Raw genomic sequence first — 23,645 nt, 5'->3', positions numbered from 1 at the left:
AAAATCTAGACAAAGTAAAAGTGGAAGACTAGATGATCATCGGTAAAATATTTATTTTTTCTTCACACGCACATTTGTGTCTCTCTTGGTGCAACTTGATAGGCAAGGTTTATATGCTTTTGTTCCTAGCTTTATTTTGTAGTAGCAATGGGGGATCAAAACTTCATTCATGTGAACAGAACTTCATTCATGTGAACCATTTCAGTTTGTCTGTTATTCTTCTCGCTTCCGAAATTTGCCTTGCTCTTGTTCGAAATTTTGGCATGATTAATCCGCCATTCCGGGTTCATATAAGTTGGATTGATAATGGTGTGCTATTTCTCTTATCTAACTAGTTTGAATTCAATTTTGGCTTCAAAAGATTCAAAACCTAGTCCCCAAGATTGTTTTTGCTTGCCACTTAGTACTATGGTATAGTGATATTTCTCTTCACATGTAAGTGAGAGGTCTTAGGTTTGATTTTCGCCAAAGGCGAATTTGAACCACATTATTGCTATCCCATTGTAAGGCTAAGCCCACCCCCTCCCCCTTAGTATAGATAATATCGATTGTTCGAAAAAAAAAAAGAAAAAAAAAAAGATTGTTTCTGCTTGTTATTGTCCACATGAACAGTTCAACGGTTTTAAATTCTGCTAAATTTGTGTTTCATGCTAAGAGTGGTGTGTTCTTGCAAAGCGACGGAAGATTGAAAGAAAATATGATGGATATGTCGAGGAAGGTAAAAACTTAAGAGGAGAGAACGTATGCTATGTTTATTTTTTATTTTTTTGAATGAGTGTAAAAATAATTTTACTTATTGATTGGGTTTGTGAGTGTAGTTTAGGTAGTAAATTTAGGTTTAAAAAGATATTGATAGTTTAGTTAAAAATAATATGTGTGTAGAAAGTAAATTGAATGTAAAAAGAAATTACGTGGGTTTAAATAAATTTCCCTTAAGTTTATAGACAACTGTTAAAAAGTTAGAAAACAGACACAAAGAAGACATTGACTTGGAGACGACAGACCGCGGCCAAATTTCGGAGGGTAAGTTCGTAAATTTGGGAGGATGTTAAAAAAACGGTAGCACAAGAATCAAAATAAAAACCCCTCTGCCATCGCATTATCGCGCGCAGCTGCACGAACAAAACGCAGAAAATACATTTTCTGCGCCGAGTCTGCCCCTTTCCCTCTCACTCGCAGCTTTGCTTCTGCTTTGGTCTCTTCCTCTTCCTACTGCCTAGTATACAACAAGGTAACTTTATTTCTAGCTTTTTATTATTCAATTTCAATTTATATATTTTTTTAAAATGAAAGAACGATACTTTTTTTTGCTTCAATTCTTATTTCGCTTTGAATTTCAATCGGCATTTTCAGTAGGGTTAAATTTTGAATGTATCCATGAGTTTTTTTTTTTTAATTTAGTAAATTAAAGAATTTTTTTTTTAATTAGTAAATTAAAGAAAATTCAAATGCTACTGAGCTTTTCGGAATCTTTTAGCCGAGATCATACTTTTGTCATTGATTTTCCCGTTTGTGTTTACGGATGAATCAAACAAGAAAAAGTGCGATTTTTTTATGTTTTTTTTAACAAGAAATAGCAATGCCAGATGATGATGAGCTTTTGAGAATCTGCTTAATTAGAGAGAATGTATAATTATGGAATCTTCTTGTGTTGGTTTTTGTGTGCGTAATAGAACAAGGTTGAGGTCGATACTTGACATTTCACAAATGACGAACAAAACATCCAAAATTGGACAAGATTTGTTGGTGAATATTCTGTCAACTCTGCCTCCGAAATCTCTGATGCGATTCAAGTGCGTTGCTAAATGGTGGCATGCTCTCATCAACGACCCCAGGTTCGTCGACAAGCACCTCTCCCATTCCTTGCTGGACGATCAATCCACTCGTGTTTTTTTTAAAGAGAATGTTAGTCCCTCCTACAGAGGACCCAAAAGGTGACAAAATTCAATACGTATTCTCAGTACTTACTTTTGACAATGTCATTGTTGATGATGACGATGATGGCGTGCATAAGTGTAGCACTCTTTCTGGGATCGAGGACGTCAATATTCCTCTTTCTATGAGTCTAGAGATTGGAGATGATCGATCATTTCACGTTATAGGTCATTGTGATGGGATCATTTGTCTAGCTCGACCTAATTCTACTAAGGTGCTTTTGTGGAATCCGGCAATTCAGGAATTCAGGGTCCTTCCCTTGGAGACATACATTCCAGATTGGTTTGACGAAGTATCCCGTAGGGATCCTCATCCTTGGTGGTTGGGTATGCCTTACATGCCACTAACAAGTCGGTTCAACGACGTTTTGGGATTAGGCTATGATCCTAAATCTAAAGATTACAAAGTTGTCAAAATTGGATTTTCTGGTTCACAATTGCATGGCGACACAAAACATTTGATTATTCATCCTCCCAAGATAGTAGTGTATATACCTTGGGAACAGATTCATGGAGAGAGATCAAGCCTTGTTCTTTAGAAACGGAAACTACTTTCCTTTGGCCTGAAACTTTTCAGGTGTACTTCAAGGGGATGTGTTATTGGATAGGAAGTGAGCAACAAAAGGAATTTGTCCATAGCTATGATGCCGCCTATCAGGAGGAAGAAAAGATTAGGCGAGTGATCATTTTGCTTGACATGAGTTGTGAGGTGTTTCAAGACATACTCTTACCACATGAGATGCTAGAGTTCAACGATTTCAGAGGAGTTGGCCTTGACATTCGTCTTAAGGTGTGGAATGAATCCATCGCTCTTTTTCGCTTGAATATATATACTTTTGAGGATGGTGATGCACTAACCTTTGAAATGTGGACGATGATTCTGGTGGTGGTGCGACCAATGAGGGTGGTGTTTGGACAAAACACTTTGCATCCAAGATCCCAACGTTCTCAATGTCCCCTGTCCACCTGCGCAACACATTGGCAATGTGGAAGTGCGACGAGGTTCTTCTGTTAACGGATAATGGATGCATAGTCTGCTATAACATCCGTACTAAAAACCTAAAAAATCTTCCCATTCAAACTGCTGTAAGGATTATTCCCTGTTTTCCTCCACCACCGTCTTATTTTCCACTGTGCAAAGCAAATCATTCACCTCTTGTATATGTGAAGAGTATAGTTTCGGTCATGGAAGGCAACAAGAAGTACAAGAGTACGTTGTACTTGATACAACATGCATCAATATGGACGTAGAAGTTGATGAAATCCTTTTGTTGTCGAAATCATGGATGTAAACTTGGAGTCGATAGAAATTTATATGTTGTATAATTGATTATGTTTGATTATTGTATTAACAATCCGCAACTGTGAAGAAATACAACCGTGAAATGAAATGATGAGTACCCACAAATATCCACCTTGTGGTATCGCCCTGCAGCGACCAAGTAGGTGTCGGCGATATACCAGGGTTAGCAGCAGGAAAGGGCTTAAAAATTTTAAGTTTTGAGTAATGCTATTCATACCATGTTTTTATACTATATTTTTATACCATCTTAAGTGACATCTGATGTGGGCAGCTATTCATTTGAAAAATTTGCAAAACCCAAGAAAAGGAAGGAGAAAGACTCCTCGTATACCACAATCATTATTTAATTAACTAGTTTTTTTTAATTATTAGTTTATTAAATAATGAACTAAATTTAAAAATCTAATTAATTCAAATGATGTGGCTGTCCACATCAAATGCCACCTAAGGTGGTATGAAAATGTGATACAAAAAAATGGTATAAATAACATTACTCTTAAATTTTAACGAAAAAGACAAAATAAAGGGTAAAGTGAATAGTACCAGGATTGACTTTTTAGTGTAAAAATGTGATTTTTCGTTAAAATGAACAATACCGGAAGTTTTTCGTGAAAGTTCCCAATTGAAATAGCTATTTACTTAATCCGCAAGTTAATTAATTATCTGCAAGCGTGATAAGTAAGTTCAATAGAAACCATGAAGAGGAGAGCTCCAAAATTTCAAAGATAAGAATAACTATTGCTAGAACGTAGTGGTTGAAACTTCAATAATCAATTGAATGGACGTCCAAATCGAGTGTAGTGTAAGCTATACGTTTTTACAAGATAAGATACACAAAAAATGTCCAAATTGCTTTTGTATTTATTCGATCAGAACCATGTTTAGGTAGCGTAGTCTTGAGTAGATTTCTGAAACAGAATTATAATTTAAAAGTTGAGACTATTAGCTAGCATAGGATCTGAATCTGATGTACGAGGAACCACTGTAATTGGGTTGATTGGGTTCATGATGAATCATCCAGTACACAGTTACTACCCTTTATAGCATGCATATGACAATGCAATGCCTTGGACAGCAAGAAAGAGGCATTCCCTAATTCAGAATATGTTCACACACTCACTTCGCCTTAATTAATTCTTTGCTAGCTAGCTTCAACTGAATCTTTCTCTACACTCTACCCTTAACCTCAATTCTAACTACTTAATCTTGGAGTCGATAAAAATTTATTTGTTGTATATTTGATCATGTTTGATTAATGAATTAACTAAACAGAAGGCATGTTGTATTAACAATTTGCAAATATGAAGCAATACAACCAAGAAATGAAATGATAATCGACGACTATTCGCAGATATCCATCCTGCGGTGTCGCCTTGTAGCGACGAAGCGGGTGTCGATAGGACGATATGAGTTCCCCGGTCCGGAGGCTAGCTCCCGGGTTAGCAGCAGCAAATTGAAATAGCTTTTTACCTTAATCCACAAGTTAATTAATTATCTGCAAGTGGGATAAGTAAGTTCAATAGAAGCCATGAAGAGGAGAGCTCCAAAATTTCAAAGATAAGAATTACTACTGCTAGAAGGTAGTGGTTGAAACTTCAATAATCAATTGAATGGACGACCAAATTAAGTGTCGTGTAAGTTGTGCGTTTTTACAAGAAAAGATACACAAATAATGTCCAAATCGTTATTGTATTTATTCGATCAGAACCATGTTTAGGTAGCGTGGTCTTGAATGGATTTTTGAAATAGAATTGTAATCTAAAATTGAGACTATTAGCTAGCTTAGGGTCTGAATCTGATATATGAGAAACCACTATTGGGTTGATTGGGCTGACGATGAATCAACCACTACACGCTTACTGCCCTTTATAGCATGCCTATGAGAATGCAATGCCTTGGATAACAAGAAAGAGGCATATTCCCTAATTCAGTATATGTTCACACTTACTTGACCTTAATTATTATCTTGTTTGCTAGCCAGCTTCATCTTAATTCTAACTATTTAAGCACCTCTTAATTCCTTGGAAATGTTAATTCACAACTGCATCACTCTTTAGCCTTCTTTATTATTTCTCCTCCCATCCTCCCTCCCTGTGTTCTTCTGATAACCGCTTGACAATCATGCACTTCTTCAAGATTGCTCTCGTTGTCCTCACTCTTTGCTTCATCACCTATCTCGGAAAGAGCAATGCTGCCACACCATATGACATCTTCCAGTTTGTCCAGCAATCCCCTTTGGCCTTCTGCTACGGAACCAATATCTGCGGAGACCAACCAGTACTGCCCCGTACCTTTACGACGCACGGCCTCTGGCCAAGCAGCCGCACCAATCCAGCTGCTCCTTTAACCTGCGCTGGTACCGCATTCAGCCGTAGTGAGGTGCACATCGCATACATATACTCATTTCAGTTTGTTTGTTTTTTTTTTTTTTTTTTCCTGCGGCTTTCTGAAATGCATGTACTTTCTCGTCTTTGTGCTTCAGATGAATGATCCCAACAATCATTATCTGCAACTATTTTTGTCCTATTCCTGGCCCAACTTCAACATTAGACAAACAAATATGGATATCTGGGAGTATGAGTACAACAACCACGGCAGGTGCTCGGACAATACATTTTCCCAGACACAATACTTCCATGAAGCTTATAGATTGTGGTCTACCTACAATGCACTCCATCTATTTTCTCAAACAACTTGGATTGTACCAGGCTATCCATATCGTTATATCGACCTTGAATTGGCCATTCGACGGACTATAGGAGGGAAATCACCTCTTCTTATGTGCAAGTATAACGGGTTGAGCCCGTATCTGGTGGAAGTCGTCATCTGCTTTGACTACAACGCAGCGAATCCGGTCGATTGTGTCAGGACAACAAATTGTGGAAATCCTAATGCATTGGTATGGTATTTACTCTTCTAGGTATATATAGTGGCTACATATATCTATATTAATTTAATAAGAACAACAATATAATGATGATTTCGAATTTATCGATCTCACCATTTCGTATCCTAAGTAAATGTTATGTAGAATGTAGTTATGTACATGACCTGTTGAATTCTGATTACGGTAATTTGCAGTGTGTTACTTTTGTCCTTTGATTTTTCTTTGCCAATTTGTTTGGGGTAGTAGATTCCAAAGTTAGGTTCTAATTTGTTTTAAAAGCCTTTCAAATCCGTCCAAATTAATTAGACCATGAAATTCCCCAGTTAAACATGATCAAATATGGGGCAGACAGTTTTACTGACACCAAATTGCTATGCATCCTGCAAATATATAACATAATTGGCACAATATTACAAATGTTTTGGACAAGAGACGGTAAGAAATTATATCATTCACACCAACAACAGGTGATAATGATAGAATCTCTATGAGAGGGAGGTGGAACCCCAGGCCTGGAAAATAATGGGGAATACAATGATGGGAAGTTGTTGAAGGTTTATTTGTACGGAGCTTATAGCGAACCTCATTGCTCCTTCCACATTCCGAATGACATATAGACGGGGTGCATTGTGAGCTTGGGAGCTAAGTGTTTTGTTGAAACACCACCCTCATAAGCCTTACCACCATAAAATAAGTGAACTGGTAACACTAAGTGACAAAATAAAAGTCACTTCCAACAATTTCTCGGCTTCACAATAAGGTGAGGTGAAATTTTTGGTTCATCAGTTGAACCAATTTGCAATAACTCAACAATAATACGCAACTAGTTTAAAATTCGGTATCTGAAATTGCTTCAAAAACCAATCTTACACGTTTTGTTGTATAAATTGGTTGAGAGAGTATATTCAAGAGCTGTTTCAAGTTACAATGGAGACGTATAATCATTTACATAAAACAATAGCGGAGTTGCTCTTTTGCTTCTCTCTCTCTCTCTCTCTCTCTCTCTCTCTCTCTCTCTCTCTCTCCACACACACACACACACACACACACACACACACACATAGAGTGTGTATACACAGGTGAAACTCCATCTTCCTACTCTTTCTGCACCTTCTGTCTATTCCTATCTAGATAATAATGGTCAATTGATTTGAGATCTTAATAAGTAAATTTCCCAGCAAGCAGCAGTGAGAATTAGAGGTCAGCAAGCCAACTTTTAAACACATGGCTGAATGCAGCATTTATCAGGCTGCCTCACTATATAAATTTGATCTCCAATTTTATTGTCGGAGTCCTGCTTCCGGTACCAATTCCACAAAGCCCAAGTCTCATTCTTCACCTGCAAGTTATGCACATCAAAATGCACGCTTAGTGTATAATCCAGGTGGTGAAACTGAGCTGTAATTCTAGTATATACATTCTCAGCAGACTTCTAGCCTACTAGCCTACATCTATATGTTTGCTACTCAATAACCGATCAAGGATATTCAAGTTAGTCACAGGATTTTCACACTCCGTATAAACAAATATCTGTGTGAAGTGATTTTCTCGTGACGTTGCAGTGGAATGGTAAAAATGATTTGAACTGGTTCCATAACATTACCCATGTGTGGTCTTTCTACGCTCATTGACTCTCAAGCACATGCTCATTTTTCCATCGATCATTTTCAAGTTGTATCATGCGTAGGGTCATACAAATTAAAGTATAACGCTTATAGAAAATTGAATGCATTGTCAAACTGGATGTTTACCAAACAGAAACACAGAAAAAGGAGTACCTCAAGGATCCCATGGCCAAAGCTGCTTTCTCTTAAGCACTGTAATCCGGTTGCCGATCCCAGCAAAATTTACCTGCTGCTGAGCCGGAGGTAAAGTTCTCTGCACAAAAGGCACCTGCACCTAGGTGTTGGTCAGGAGTAGTTAATGGCTCTGGCAATGACCAGGTTCGTCAGCATGTTGAACTGCCATCTTCTCCTGATTAACCCCCATCACCAACGGTGAGATACACAGGACTACAGGGATCTAAGTTGTATTCATAAACTCGATTCGATCTCTCGTAGGCATGAACCTATTGTTTTATTCAAGAAAACAGAAGAACATTCAGTGCACTTTAAAGCAAAAAGATATTTAGTTACAATGAGGAAAATTGTTCATCATTCATAGACACTAAGGACAACTTAATAAAAACGTGCTTGGGATTGGAACCAAATGGTACTGCTGCGATACCAGTTTCAAGATAAGGTCATTGTTTCTGACAGCGTTTCAAATAAGTTTGTATTATGTGTTTTAGCAATAAGGGAACCAAGTACCAATTAATTTCACATTTAATCTGTTTTCTCAAAAGTTTAAAGCATAAACAGCAGTTCCTTTTAACTTTCTATCACTATCTGGTTACTGGTATGCAAGAAAGCCTCAGTCGAAGGACCCTTATACCACTTCTTCCACATGGTTTCTGGCTATAAGAAAGAAACCTGTTACCTATCAAAGATTGTGACAATCATTGGTGGTTATCGTTACTTACATGTCCATTGAACACTACATCAACGCCATAAGAGTACAGCAGCTCTTCCATTTCCAACCTCATACATTCTGCTTCTGCCTCTCTGCAATGGGCCTCGTAGGTACTATAACAGGGAGGATGCCAAGTAGCTACCAACCAGGGAGTTGTGGATCTGTCCACATTAGCCAAATCTTGCTCCAGCCACTTGTATTGTTTCCCTGTAGGCAAAGAAATCACTGATTAATGGATTAGTAGAAAGTGACTTTTAATGGATTGTACACATGACATATGTCTCATCAAAACCAAACGAGTCACTAAGAATGTCACGCGGTGACATTTGGCAGAAAAAAGTTAAAGTATTATCTTTAATTACTTCTTTAATTAATTTTAATTTAAATCAAACAAATTAATTGATAGAGTGAAATCACAAACCAAGTCTTGGTTCTTTCGTCAATGAACCAACTCCACAATCATGGCCAAATCCAGTCGTAGGCAAGAATTGGAAAGCCTATAATATGAGGCTCCAAGACAAAGAAAGGGGTTAGAAATCCATCCTCATACCCAGACACTCAAACTCTCCTTAAACACGCTCTTTGCGTTCTTCGTCAAACCCATGAAGAATTATCAAGCACCACTACGCATACCGGTTTTTCCATCGCACAAGCCAAACCCTTGTGGCGTTTGTTCATCTGAGATCAAGTTATCGTGACCCTTGGATCAACAATCCTACATATACACTCTACCACCCCTGGATTGAATCAGAGGTTCAAAACTTTGTAACAAAGATTTCAACCCTAAACATTTACATTAATACAAACATTATTTTGTAGACATTTGATTTGTCACATAAATTTCTCATTTATAGTAGCACAAGGTGACAGTATAACAGTCACTTCCAACAATTTCTCGGCTTCACAATAGGGGAGGTGAAATTTTTGGTTCATCAGTTGAACCAATTTGCAATAACTCAACAACAATACACAATTAGTTATGATTTCAGTTTCCGAAATTGCTCCAAAAACCAATCTCACTCGTTTGAAGATGGTGATACACTACCCTTTGAAATGTGGCTAATGGATGATGATTCTGGTGGTGGTTTGAATCTGCAAATATGAAGCAATACAACCATGACATGAAATGATGAGTACCCGCAGATATCCACCCCGCGGTGTCGCCTTGCAACGAAGAAGCGGGTGTTAATAGGACCATATGAGTTCCCCGGTCAGAAGGCTAGCTCCAGGGGTTAGCAGCAGCAATTTGAAATAGCTATTTACTTAATCCACAAGTTAATTGTCCGCAAGCAGGATAATAAGTTGAATAGAAACCATGAAGAGGAGAGCTCCAAAAATTCAAAGATAAGAATTACTACTGCTAGAAGGCTGTGGTTGAAACTTGTGTTAAAAAAGTGTAGTGTAAGGTATACGTGTTTACAAGATAAGATACACAAAAAATGTCCAAATTTTTTGTATTTATTCGATCAGGAACCATGTTTAGCTAGAATGGTCTTGAGTGGATTTTTGAAATAGAATTATAATCTAAAGTTGAGACCATTAGCTAGCTTAGGGTTTGAGTCTGATATATGAGGAACCACTGTAATTGGGTTGATGAATCATTCACTACATAGTTACTACCCTTTACAGCATGCATATGAGAATGCAATGCCAACTTTTGATGAAAAATCATCAAGGTAGACCTACTTGCTTGAGCGTTGTGCTTGAAGCACATGCCAGCACATCGAGGGCTAAATGGACACAAGAAGAGTCTAAACCGTGAAAAGGGTTCCAATCCTAAGCAGCAAGCCGACAAAGTAGAGGCCAACCCAAGGGAGGAAATCCAGGCCCAAAGCGCGATTCTCTAGATCTCAAGGCTTTCAACTTCAAGAATAAAGGTAAGGCACAACCACCATAGAAATAGACATGTGTTACTGTTGTGGTTCCAAGGACTATTGGTCATGTATTTGCCAAGCACTTACTCACGTTGTTGCTGAGTATCATTCACGTCATACATACTAACTTTGTTCAAGTTGATAATCCCCAAGATACCACTATGTAGTTTTTTGATTTTCAAGAGTCATCTACACCGATGGAAGACTAGAACTTTTAAACAGGGGCCAACATGTGGCCGAGTAACGCCCTCTTAATATTTGGTTCAAGTTTTTGAACAATTTTCTATGGAGTAATGTTAGGGTCCTTAGGGAGCCTAAATTTAAAGACAATTTTTGTGAATTAAATGACATCGAAGTTGTTGATTGAATTATTAATTAAACATAAATAAATGTGATCATTCCTCATTGGTGACACATCATTTGGTTTGACAATTTTGTCTACAAATTTAGCCTCCCTAGCATTACTCTTTTCCTATGTATTTGGAGTATTTATTGGTGTTTTGTTTTAAATTTTGGATAATTACTTTATGAATATGATTCTTGGGTGATTAGTGAATGAACTGAAATTTAAATTTCCTTATACATGTGACTAAAGGCAAATTCAAACAAAAACAATATTACTAGCCATTGTGAGGTTTGGCTATTCTTCGACCCTTTAGTATAGATAATGTCGAATGTATTAAAAAAAAGTAAATTTTACCAATTCTTGAGATTCAAACACCGTTTTATAGGAAATTATCGAGTAAGGCTACCAATCCTTGATATTTATATGGTTGGGCATAATGTGACACGCCCTAATCCCGATACATACTTCATTAGCATGGAAACATGGAAAACGTCATGGATCTGCGACAACTTTGGTGGTAGCTCCAATCTATAAGTAACCACACCAATTCTCTCTATGATCCGATAGGGACCCATGTATTGAGGACTCAACTTCCTTCACTTACCAAATCAAACCACACCCTTCCAAGGCGACAACTTCAGAAAGACAAAGTCACCGATCACATACTCATGATCCTTGGAATGTCGGTCCGCGATGCTCTTCTGTCGATCTTGTGGCGCCTTCAGATTCCTCTTAATCAACTGGATGTTAGTATTAGTGGTGTCAACAATTTTTGGCCCCACTAACACCCTTTCACCAACCTCCGTCCAATATAATGATGTTTGACACGCCTTCCCATACAGTGCCTCAAATGATGCCATGCCGATACTGGAGTGATAACTGTTGTTGTAGGCAAACTCGATTAATGGCAAATAGCTATCCCAACTACCATTCCATTGAAGAACAGACACTCTCAATATGTCCTCCAAAGTCTGAATTATCATCTCAAATTAACCATCGGTCTGTGGATGATAAGCAGTACTATACAGCAGTTGAGTATTCATGGCATCATTGAACGCTCTCCAAAATCTGGAGGTGAATCTTGGATCTTTGTCTGAAACAATGGTGACGGGTACACCGTGGAGTTTGACAATATTATTGATAAATAACTGTGCCAACTTCTCCAGTGTGTAGGTCTGTCAAATAGGTAAAAAGTGAGCAGTCTTGGTGAGTAGATCCACAATCACCCAAATGCCATCAAACCTCGACCGTTTGCTCAGCAAACCATACACGAAATCCATAGTGATGTCTTCCCATTTCCACGCTGGTATAGGGAGATTCTGCATAAGCCCTTCAGATCTCTGTCTATCCGCCTTCACTTGCTGGCAAATAATACATCTCTTCACATACTCTGCCACATCCTGTTTCATCCCATACTAGTAGTAGAACAGATGGATAATGTGATACAATTTGGTACTCCTCGAATGTATGGCATACGCCGAGATGTGAGCCTTGTTTAGAATTTCCATTAAGAATTTCCTTCTTCACCACTTCATTGTCCTTTGGCATAAATAGCCAATTTCCCATCACCAAGGCTCCATCTCTCTGGATTTTCAAATCTCGCTTAGAACCGTTCTGTACCTGTTCCTTTAGGTCTGCACACTGTTGGTCGAGCTCCTGAGCTTCCCGAACCAAATCCACCAACATAGGCTTAGCTTGGAAGTGTGCTAACAATGCTCTATGTGAATCTGGTGTCATGGCAATGCCGGTCTCTCGAAGGGAAAACAGTAGCAGAACATGGATAGCTCAAAAGAAGGCAAGCTACGACGTTTTCGTAACCAGGATGATACTTAATAGTGCAATTATAGTCACTAATGAGTTCCATCCCCCTTTTTTGCCTTAAATTTAGCTTCTTTCGAGTGAAGACATACTTCAAACTTTTATGATCGGTAAAGATGCGACACTTTTTGCCGTGTAAGTAATGTCGCCATATTTTTAGAGCAAAGACAATTACTCTGAGTTCTAAATCAAAAGTGGGGTAGTTCTTTTTGTGAGTTTTGAGTTGCCTGGAAGCGTAGGCGATGACTTTCCTATGCTGCATCAAAACATAACCCAAACCTGACAAGGATGCATCATTCTAGATCTTAAACCTACCGCCATTGTCTGGAAAAGCAAGGATGAGGGCGTGAGTAAGACACTGCTTAAGCTCTTAGAAACTCCGTTCACAATTCTCATCCCATTCAAACTTGACTCATTTCAGGGTCAACTTAGTAAGGGGCAAGGCGATTACCGATAAATCCTGCACAAAACGTCGGTAATAGCCAGCTAGTCCCAGAAAACTCCTCACTTCAATAATGTTCCTCAGCTGTTCCTACACAGATACTACGGAAATCTTCTAAAAGTCCACATTAATTCCCTCAATGGAAACCACATACCCGAGGAAATTGATCTGGTCTAACCAAAACTGACACTTACTGAACTTTGCATATAGCTGATTCTTCCTCAATCTCTCTAACACCAACTTTAAATGTTTCCTATGCTCAACATTACTCTTGGAGTAGATCAAGATATCATTGCTCATAATGCCCATACTTAGTGCGGAAGACAATCTTTGGTACATATTCATTCTGGATCAATAGCTGGTGGTAACGCGAACGAAGATTGATTTTAGAGAACACCTGAGCACCATTCAATTGGTTAAATAAATCATCAATCCGAGGCAGAGGATAATGGTTCTTCATTGTCACCTAATTCATATAGTCGATGCAAAGTCTCATTGACCCATCATTCTTTCTAACAAACAGTATAGAAGTGCCCTAGGGAGACATGCTGGGCTGGATGTAGCCTTTATCCACGAGCTCCTGAAGTTGAATATTCAATTCCCTCAACTTAGCTGGTGTTATTCGGTATGGTGCCAAGGAAATGAGATTGGTACTTGGAAGTAAATCAATGGTGAATTCGATTTCCCTCGCAGATGGTAACCCTGACAAATTTTCAGGAAACACATTGGTGAATTCATTCATCACTAGCACATCTCCAGCACACAGAGAAGGTTCATCCTATGTGACTATGTGGGCTAAGAATCCCACACAACCTTATGTAATAACTTAGTCGTCTAAAATGCAGATATGATAGTATTCTGAAGGATTTGTCGCTCACCCTAAAATGTGATCATTGGTTGTCTAAGCCGATTGAATATCACTAGTTTCTCTCTACATCCGACATAGACATTGTGCCTAGATAACCAATTCATTCCTAAAATAAATTGAACTCTACAAGGTTGAAGGGAATCAAATTGGCCTCCATAAGTTCCCCTTTAACAATAACTAGGCAATCCTTAAACTCCCACTATGCACAGAATATATCTCCCGGTGGCGATTGTATAAACATATCGAAATTGAGTTATGTAGGTTGCAGGTTAACGACCCATGCAAATTATGGAGATATAAATGAATAAGTGGCACTCGAATCAATCAGAACATGAGCCTAATTACCACAAACAAGTAACGTACCAGTAATAACTCTGGGATCTTGCTCCACCTCTTGTTGAGTCATGAAGTTGATACTTCCATGGACCTGACGTCCCAAACCACTGTTACAGCCATCTTGAGTCCTAGGACCCTGGTTGTTAAGGCTTGCTCGGTTCCCCTGATCATGATTGCCTGAAGCTGCTCCAAAAAATTGCTGCTGCCTCTGAGCAAAGACCTAAGTACTCTGATTGTTACTCTCACCATAACTCTGAGTAGTCGAATAATTACCCTCACCCTAACTCGAAGTACTTGGGTTATTACTCCCACTGTAACCCGAACTGAAAGCAACACCATCAGATGAACGTGGAGTAGCAGCAATCACGGCTTATGTGTCCAAAACCGCCACAATCTGTAACACAAGCTCGGATTAGCCATACCTGAATTAAAGTGGTTGAAAGATTTCTTCACTGACTCATTGCCTGAGCCCTTACTAGATGATCTTGAACCTTGACCCTCTTGCTTAAACGACTAAGAACGTTTAGGGCCAAATAAATTAGAAGAAGTAAAAGGCTCCCTCACACTCTGGGATTGGAATCCATGACCTCGCTGATTCTGGTTTCGTGTCTAGTTCTGGTTCCAAGGCTGATTTTGATTAAGTTTGTTTTATCTTGACCGTTCGATCCTCAAGGCCGCCTCAATCATCTCCTTGTAGGATGGATGCCTCTGTGGTGCCAGAAGCTTGCGATAGTCATTGTTTATAGCAATTTGCAGCTATATCATCATCTCCCGCTGGTTTTCATAGGTTCCTTCATGGTGTCTCGACAGGCACCAAAAAGTGCTATCAAACTCTATAATACTTAGATTACCCTGACGAAACTTTAAGAACTCCTGTCTATTCCTTAGCTGATAACTGAGTCTCAAAAAGTGTGTGCTGAAAAGTCTCCTGAATGTAGCCCAAGTCATCAAAGAATTATATGGGCGAAAGCCTGTTACTGACTTCCACCAATATCTAGCGTTCACCTGAAGGAAGTAACCAATGGTATTCGCCTTTGTCCTTGCTTTTCCAACCAATCCTTAGCCTCCTCACAGGCTCTAACTACATTAAGTTCCATAACGCCGTGGTTACGAGCAATCTCCGTATATGTACAACTCATCTCCTTTTACCAGGAAAAACATTTCATATCATGGAGGTTAACTACTGAATTCCTCCCATTAGACCAGAACGAGGTCGTCAAGGTACATTCCCACCAGGATCCATGATTCTGATAAGAGGTAAACAAGATTTAGAAGGATGAAAGATTATGGATACAAAAAAGCTTATAATTATCAAATGGAAGAATAAAGTCCTAAGTATGCTTTGATACCAATCTGACACGCCCCGATCTCAATGTCCGGGGGACATTGGGATGGTCGCATGTTGGCCGATACTCTAGGGTGACGAAAGCCATTTAATGAATGCATATGCCGAGAACATGTGAAACATGCATATAAATTTTGCGCGAACTACTCAATGTAATATTCAAATACAAACCTTACTAAAATAATATAATAATATTCAGCCGTTAGTACAAATGATAATGATAATGCATGACATGTTTACAGCATACATCTAATTTAAAATACAAACGGAATATGCTATTACAAGTGAAGTCAAAGCAGAAAGGATTAAGCGGTATCATTGGTAGGGGAATGCCTCGTAGCTCGGATTGTATGCCTCGTCCCTACGTCTTGAGGGGGTGTAAAACAAATATGAGTGAACCAAGTTGATATACATATATAATACTGAAACAGTTATTCAACAACGTACTAACCCCCAAAGTTTTATGGAACTCAATAGTATAATATGTAATAGGTTTTTCTGAAAAACCTAGCATGCCATAAAACCTTCATAAAACATATGTCATATATAATGTGCTAAATAGCGGTATTATAATCGACCAAAGCCACTACATCACCCGATCCGTAGGCCAAATATATGAATATCTTCCGACCCGTAGGCCAAATAAATATCTTTCGACCTGTAAGCCACTACATCACCGGACCTAAGCCAATATAAGTATCATCGCTCGTAGTCAAAACAATAACCACTAGATAAGCACAAAAACATTGAATATAATCTTTCTAACATAAGTACATATATTTCAAAACATCTTCATAGTATATAGTCATCCATCATATATACTACAAAGAGTGTAAAAATATGTTCATAAGTAGTATATAGTCATCCATCATATATACTACAAAGAACATAAATTTGATAAAGTATGGTATTCCAAAATATTCTTAGTAAAACATGATAATCATAAAGTGTAAATCTAATTTACTCATAAAACGTAACCATTAAATCATGTTTTTCATGTATGCATTTCTACTATTAAAACATGCATTTTAGAAGGGGTCCACTCACAGATACGTCCATTGTCAAAGAGCCGTGCGAAATAGGAATGACGGAATTGCTGCTAATAATCGTACCTAAGCACATAAAGGGTCCAATTAATAAAACTCTACTAAAACTCTACTAATTCCAACTAGGTCGGGTCAAACGGATCCGGGTTGGGCTCTTAGTCAACGGGCCTGGAGTTTGGGTCAGACTGGTTCAATGGGTTGGGCTAGGGCTTAAAGGGTTTTGGGCTTAAGGCTACAGGGTCGGAGGCTTAAGTTCGTATGGCCCAAAGGCCTGGGTCCAAAACATTTATGGGGTGGATGGGTTTGGAAACTGGGCTGGACCTAAGGCCTGGGTTCGGGCCTAAAGGCTTGGCCCAAATATTTGGAAAAGCTACTCTGAGCTATTTTCTACGATTCACATGTAAACACAACTTAAAACAAGCTTCAATCTAACCCTAAAATACATCCCAAGAGTTTCTAGAAGCTTACCAATGTCAGAAAATTACGAAACACATCGGGGAAGACAATGAATAGTGACACCATCACTGTGGGGTTCCATGACGTGGGGTGTGGGGTTCTTGAGATCTCTACATCCAGTGATGAGGTCTGGGGTTGTTGTTGTTGTTGTTTGTGTGAGTAAAACTCAGAGAAGAGAGGGAGGGTTGACAAAGAGAGTGCACGGGGAGGGTGGAGGAAAATAGAGGAAGTGAAAAGTGAGGGAGAGAGAAAGAGAAGGATATAAAATAATAAAGAGGGATAAGAAAATCCCAAAAAGGGAAAGGGGATCTGGGTAAGGTGGGGGATAAGGGGTAAAAATGGTAATTTCATAAATTCGTGAATATAAAATTACATAGTTTTGGATGGGGTTTCACATAATGCATGTGATCCAATATCCAAGTGGATTGGAAGTTGATTTCTACCTTGCGTTTCAGGTTCGAATATCCCTCATCATCTAATTTATTGTAATAGTTTTGAATCATCTAACTTTATTATTTTTTATATGCAAAGATAGCTTGTATTAACAAGTTAGAAATGAGGGGACAAAAAAAAAATAAATAAAAAGGTTTTTGATTTCTAGAATCCTTAACTAACAACAAAAACAACTACTGTAAAGGGCAAATCGAGCTAGCCGATAGATTATGTCAGTTACTAAAAGGCACACATGGGAAGGTGTCTAGGCCCAAATAGTTTTTAGGGTCAACATAAGGATAAACTCCAATGATTGTAGTCGTCATTAGTTTAGTATCTTCTATACTGGGATGGGTCCAATGTCGGACAAATTGATGGAAGGCTCCTTTCACATTGTTACAATACGGTAGTCGCTCTCAATGATTAAATTTTGTAATCCTCTCTTTGCTTCTCTTTCCCCTAAACATTCTTTAGATGCTACAGTTGCAACCTTAAGGGGGAGAGACCATTCCTAATGTAACCTTCCATTAATTTTAATATAATAAATAAAAATAAATTAAGGGGCCAGGAGTCCGATTTCCCTTTGTTATTTCTTTTTTCTAACTTTGTCACACTTATGCTTCAACTTAACACCAATTCAACAGTGTTAACATTTAAAAAAGAAAAAAACTAAAAAATTTAAGAAAAACAATAGCACCCACTGAACTAACGTCCATCGCCCAACCAGTCCCACCCGTCGTCTGCGAAGCTCTTCATCGGCGGTGAAGCTTATCTCTTCACCATTTCTCTCTCTTCCTCTCTCTTCAAATTAGAGAAGAGTTGTTGCAAAAACCATTAGAGCAACTCCAACGTTGGAGCCCTCCCCTCAGGCTATGCACTATTCAATCCACCTAATGAACAGTAACTGCCCTTAATGAATAGTAATAGCCCTGGCAATAGCATTTGCATCTTCACCGTTACACTTCAATAGCCCTGTCAATAGTCAATAAAATATTAGTATTTTTTTTATTTATAAAATAATACAAAATAATTTTAATTGTAATATCGGATAAGATTTTTAATCGTTCTCGTTATGCTACGTGTCATTATCCGAAGTATTATTAAATAATACAAAATAATTTTATTTGTAATTTCGGATAAGATTTTTAATCGTTGTCGTTGCGCCACTTGTCATAAAATCCAAAAAGACAATTATTGGGGATGGATTTCCGATAAATTTTTTAAACGTACTCGTTATGCCACGTGTCATTATTCGAAAATACAATTATTGGTGATGGATTTCTGATAAGATTATTAACCAATCACGTCGCGCCACGTGTCATAATCTGGTCACAATCTTTGAGGATAGATTTCCATCAGATTTTTAACGAATGATGACATGCCACGTGTCATAATCTGTTCACAATCTTTAAGGATAGATTTCCATCAGATTTGTAACGAATGATGGCTTGTGCCAAGGCGTTTCTCCATGTACTAAACGATTGGCTAAGTAATTTCCAACGACTGGACATCGATTCTTTGGTTCTTTGCCCACCAATTTTCTCAAGATAATTGGTATGAATAAGACTCCACATTTCTCGCAACTGCATCTTATTACCCGTAAGCGAACTATGAGTAACTTCAACCTAGCTAGTACACAACGCAACATCTTCAATAAGCAACCAATTCGTACCTGCACCAGTGGTCATTTTGTTGAAAAAAAATGGATTCAAACTTTGAGACAAAGAAAGGAATGTGATTAAAAGTAGTTGAGAAAATATGAAATTGTTGTGTAAGGTAGATGATATTGAGAAGATATTTATAGAAAAGTAAAAACAATTTTTTTAAAAAAATTTTCAAATTTTTTTTTGAATTTTTTTTGAATTTTTTTTAAATTTTTATTCAATTAATTAATATTTGCCGTTGGATATAAAAAAATTTGAATTCCAACACTCCAAATTGTGCCACGTGTCACAACGGTAACTTTTCTTAATTTTAAAACTATTTTTTCTTTTATTTTTTTATTTATAAAGTATATTAATATCCACCGTTGATCTCAGATCGAACGGTGGATATTAAATAAGACTTTTTTTTTTACCGTTGAGATCGAACGATCCAAATTAAATAACCGTTGAGATCGAATAGACCATGGGAAGCCACGTGGCTTCCCAACGGTAACTGAAAAAGTTTTTTTTAATTTTTTTAATTTTTTTTTCTGATTTTGTGTCGGCGACGCGCCCCCACGCGCGAGTGGGGTGCACGCGCCTGACACAAAAAAATTTAAATAATGCCTGACGCCAGGCTGACGTCAGCGTGACGTCACATGGCCTCAGGCTCCCGGATTGGCAATTCTCCACAGGCTTGGAGCTCAGGCCTCCACCTTCACTCGGGGTTGCCCACACTGGAGCTGATCCACCAAGCCTCGGGCCCCTGTTCTATCCCTTGTCCCCCGAGCATTTGCCCACGCTGGGCTTGCTCTTATATGATGGATCTAGCCCATCAACAAATTTCTTGTATTTTGGAATCTGAGGATTAGCCACAATTCCTTTTTTTTTCTTTCTGGAATTTAAGGATAGCCACAATTTCTAAAAAATCAAAGAAAGTCAACAATGTCAGTTCAGAAAGTCAACGATGTCAGTTCCTTCAAAAGTATTGTGCGTTGATTTGGATTGCGTTGTTGATTAGTGTTCTCCCCAGCTAGGATTTAGTAGCAGAAATTGCAAGGATGGCTGCAGACGAGGTTGTGTGTGGTTTAGTGGGTGATTATCGGCCAATGTTCTAAAATGCGCTAGTCCAATGGTAGGCTAGGACCAAGGATTTAAATAAATTATTATATTGTATAAATAAGTGTTTGTGTATATTTAAAAAATATATAAATTACAAATTAGAGTGACATAAATATTATAAAGTATTAACATAATGAAAACATGGGAGCAAACATATAATTTGTATTCAACTAAGCATTCAATAAGTCTAGTACAATTTATCGAAAAAAATAAATACAAAATAAAGATTATTTATTTTATGTCTAAATAAGAGTCGCTCATTCTTAATTTTCAAATGTCTAGGATTTAACGGGTAGGTGGAGAGTTTGGCACCTTTTGTTTTTCTTTATTTTCTTTTTATTTGTTATATTAATCTTTTGAAAAGATAACACCGTCAAACTAAAAGTTAAGTTTATGGACATAGACATAGACAACTGTTAAAAAGTTAGAGAACAGACACAAAGGAGACATTGAATTGGAGACTGCAAACCGCAGCCGAATTTCGGAGGGTAAGTTCGTAAATTTGGGAGGATGTAAAAAAATGGTCGCACAAGAAACAAAATAAGAACCCCTCTGCCATCGCATTATCGCACGCAGCTGCACGAACAAAACGCAGAAAATACATTTTCTGCGTCGAGTCTGCCCCTTTCCCTCTAACTTACAGCGCGGCTTCTGCTTCGGTCTCTTCCTCTTCCTACTGTCTAGTATACAACAAGGTAACTTCATTTCTAGCTTTTTATTATTCAATTTCAGTTTATATTTTTTTAAATGAAAGAAGGATACTTTTTTGCTTCAATTCTTATTTCGCTTTTGAATTTCAATTGGCATTTTCAGTAGCGTTAAATTTTTGAATATATCCATGAGTTTTTTTTTTTTTTTTTTTTTTTTTTTTTAAACAAGAAATAGCAATGCCAGATGATGATGAGCTTTTGAGAATATGCTTGATTAGAGAGAATGTGTGATTGTGGAATCTTCTGATCTTGTTGTGTTGGTCTTTGTGTGTGTAGTAGAACAAGGGTGAGGTCCATAATTGACATTGCACAAATGACGAACAAAACATCCAAAATTGGACAATATTTGTTGGTGAATATTCTGTCAACTCTGCCTCCGAAATCTCTGATGCGATTCAAGTGCGTCGCTAAATGGTGGCATGCTCTCATCAACGACCCCAGGTTCGTCGACAAGCACCTCTCCCATTCCTTGCTGGACGATCAATCCACTCGTGTCCTTTTGAAGCGAATGTTATTCCCTTCTACAGAGGACCCAAACAGGGACAAATTTCAATCCGTATTCTCAGTACTTACTTTTGACAATGTCATTGTTGATGATGACGATGGTGGTGTGCACAAGTGTAGCACTCTTTCTGGGATCGAGGACTTCGATGTTCCTCTTGCTATGAGTCTAGAGATTGGAGATGATCAATCATTTCACGTTGCAGGTCACTGTAATGGGATCATTTGTCTAGCTCGACCTAATTCTACTAAGATGCTTTTGTGGAATCCGGCAATTCAGGAATTCAGGGTCCTTCCCTCGGAGATATACATTCCAGATTGGTTCGACGAAGCATCCCTTAGGGATCCTCATCCTTGGTGGTTGGGTATGCCTTACATGCCACGAGCAGATCGGTTCGACGATGTTTTGGGATTAGGATATGATCCTAAATCTAAAGATTACAAAGTTGTCAAAATTGGATTTTCTTGTTCAGAATTGCATGGCGGCACAAAACATTTGATTATTCATCCTCCCAAGGTAGTAGTGTATACCCTGGGAACTAGTTCTTGGAGAGAGATCGAGCCTTATTCTTTAGAAACGGAAACTACTTTCCTTTGGCCTGAAACTTTTCAGGTGTACTTCAAGGGGATGTGTTATTGGATAGGAAGTGAGCAACAAAAGGAATTTGCCCATAGCTATGATGCCACCTATCCTGAGGAAGAAAAAATTAGGCGAGTGATTGTTTTGCTTGACATGAGTCGTGAGGTGTTTCATGACATACTGTTACCACATGAGATGGTAGAGTTCAACGATTTCGAAGGAATTGGTATTGAAATGCGTCTTAAGGTGTGGAATGAATCCATCGCTCTGTTTCGCTTGAATCATAATACTTTTGAAGATGGAGATACACCATCCTTTGAAATGTGGCTAATGGATGATGATTCTGGTGGTGGTGCGAAAAATGAGGGTGGTGTTTGGACAAAACACATTGCATACAGGATCTCGTCGTTCTCAGAGTCCCGCTTGCCCCTGCACTACACATTGGCAATGGGGAAAAGCGACGAGGTTCTTACAGTAGAGGAAAACGGAGGCATAGTCTGCTATAACTTCCGTACTAAGAAGCTTAAAAATCTACCCATTCAAACTGCTGTAAGGATCACTCCCCGTTTTCCTCCACAATCGTATTATTTTCCACTGTGCAAAGAAAATCATTCGCCCGTTGTATATGTGAAAAGTATGGTCTCGGTCATGGAAGGCAACAAGTACATGAGCACGTAGTACATGACACAACATGGCGTCGAAATTAATGAAATCCTTTTGTTGTCCAAATTATAGACGTCTTTAAGAAACTTGGAGTCGATAAGAATTCGTATGTTGTATACTTGATCATGTTTGATTAATAAATTAAACAAAGGCATGTTGTAATAACAATCTGCAAATATGAAGCGATACAACCGTGAAATGAAATGATGACTACCCACAGATATCCACCCTGCGGTGTCCCCTTGCAACGAAAAAGCAGGTGTTAATAGGACGATATGAGTTCCCCGGTCCGAAGGCTACCTCCAGGGTTTGCAGCAGCAAATTAAAATAGCTATTTACTTAATCCACAAGTTAATTAACTATCTGCAAGCGGGATAAGTAAGTTCAACAGAAACCATGAAGAGGTAAGCTCCAAAATTTCAAAGATAAGAATTACTACTCCTAGAAGGGTCTGAATCTGATATATGAGGAACCACTGTGATTGGGTTGATTGGGTTCATGATGAATCATCCATTACACAGTTACTACCCTTTATAGTTTCGGTCATGGAAGGCAACAAGAAGTACATGTGTACGTAGTACTTGACACAACTCGACGTCGAAAGTAATGAAATCCTTTTGTTGTCCAAATTATGGATGTCTTTAAGAAACTTGGAGTCGATAAAAATTTACATGTATATTTGATCATGTTTGATTAATGAATTAACTAAGCAGAAAAAGGCATGTTGTGTTAACATTCTGCAAATACGAAGCAATACAACCAAGAAACGAAATAATGACTACCCGCAGATATCCACACTGCGGTGTTGCCTTGCAACGAAGAAGGTGA

The 23,645-nt window shown here is 38.2% G+C and overlaps 2 protein-coding genes across 6 annotated transcripts; both read left to right on the top strand.

The window, feature by feature from the left end:
- Positions 1–997: 997 nt before the first annotated feature.
- LOC103960002 (F-box/kelch-repeat protein At3g17530-like) lies at positions 998–22,982 on the top strand. Of its 5 annotated transcripts, XR_007254511.1 has the most exons (3): positions 1,078–1,231; positions 1,674–1,934; positions 2,103–3,337. XR_007254511.1 is itself a non-coding variant. In XM_048574258.1 (2 exons), exon 2 carries the CDS (start codon positions 21,387–21,389, stop codon positions 22,830–22,832), a length of 1,446 nt encoding a protein of 481 aa, XP_048430215.1. In that variant the 5' UTR covers positions 1,036–1,231; positions 21,350–21,386; the 3' UTR covers positions 22,833–22,982. The 5 variants fall into 5 exon arrangements, 3 of the variants coding, with proteins under 3 accessions (XP_048430215.1, XP_009370685.3, XP_018506072.2); XR_007254510.1 differs by having other exon boundaries at positions 998–1,231; positions 1,674–3,337; XM_048574258.1 differs by lacking the exons at positions 1,674–1,934; positions 2,103–3,337 and adding an exon at positions 21,350–22,982 and having other exon boundaries at positions 1,036–1,231.
- LOC103960025 (ribonuclease S-F11-like) lies at positions 5,359–6,157 on the top strand. Its single transcript, XM_048574180.1, has 2 exons — positions 5,359–5,616; positions 5,720–6,157. The coding sequence occupies exons 1-2, from the start codon at positions 5,359–5,361 to the stop codon at positions 6,155–6,157; spliced, it is 696 nt and encodes a 231-aa protein (XP_048430137.1).
- Positions 22,983–23,645: the final 663 nt, after the last annotated feature.

Source organism: the organism of the source record quoted next, unplaced genomic scaffold (genome assembly GCF_019419815.1).
Source record: "Pyrus x bretschneideri cultivar Hongxiangsu unplaced genomic scaffold, Pyrus_bretschneideri_v1 Contig7, whole genome shotgun sequence".
In the NCBI taxonomy this organism is placed as follows: Eukaryota; Viridiplantae; Streptophyta; class Magnoliopsida; order Rosales; family Rosaceae; genus Pyrus; species Pyrus x bretschneideri.
Note: the sequence above shows the minus strand (reverse complement) of the source record. Positions and strands in the feature narration are given on the sequence as shown.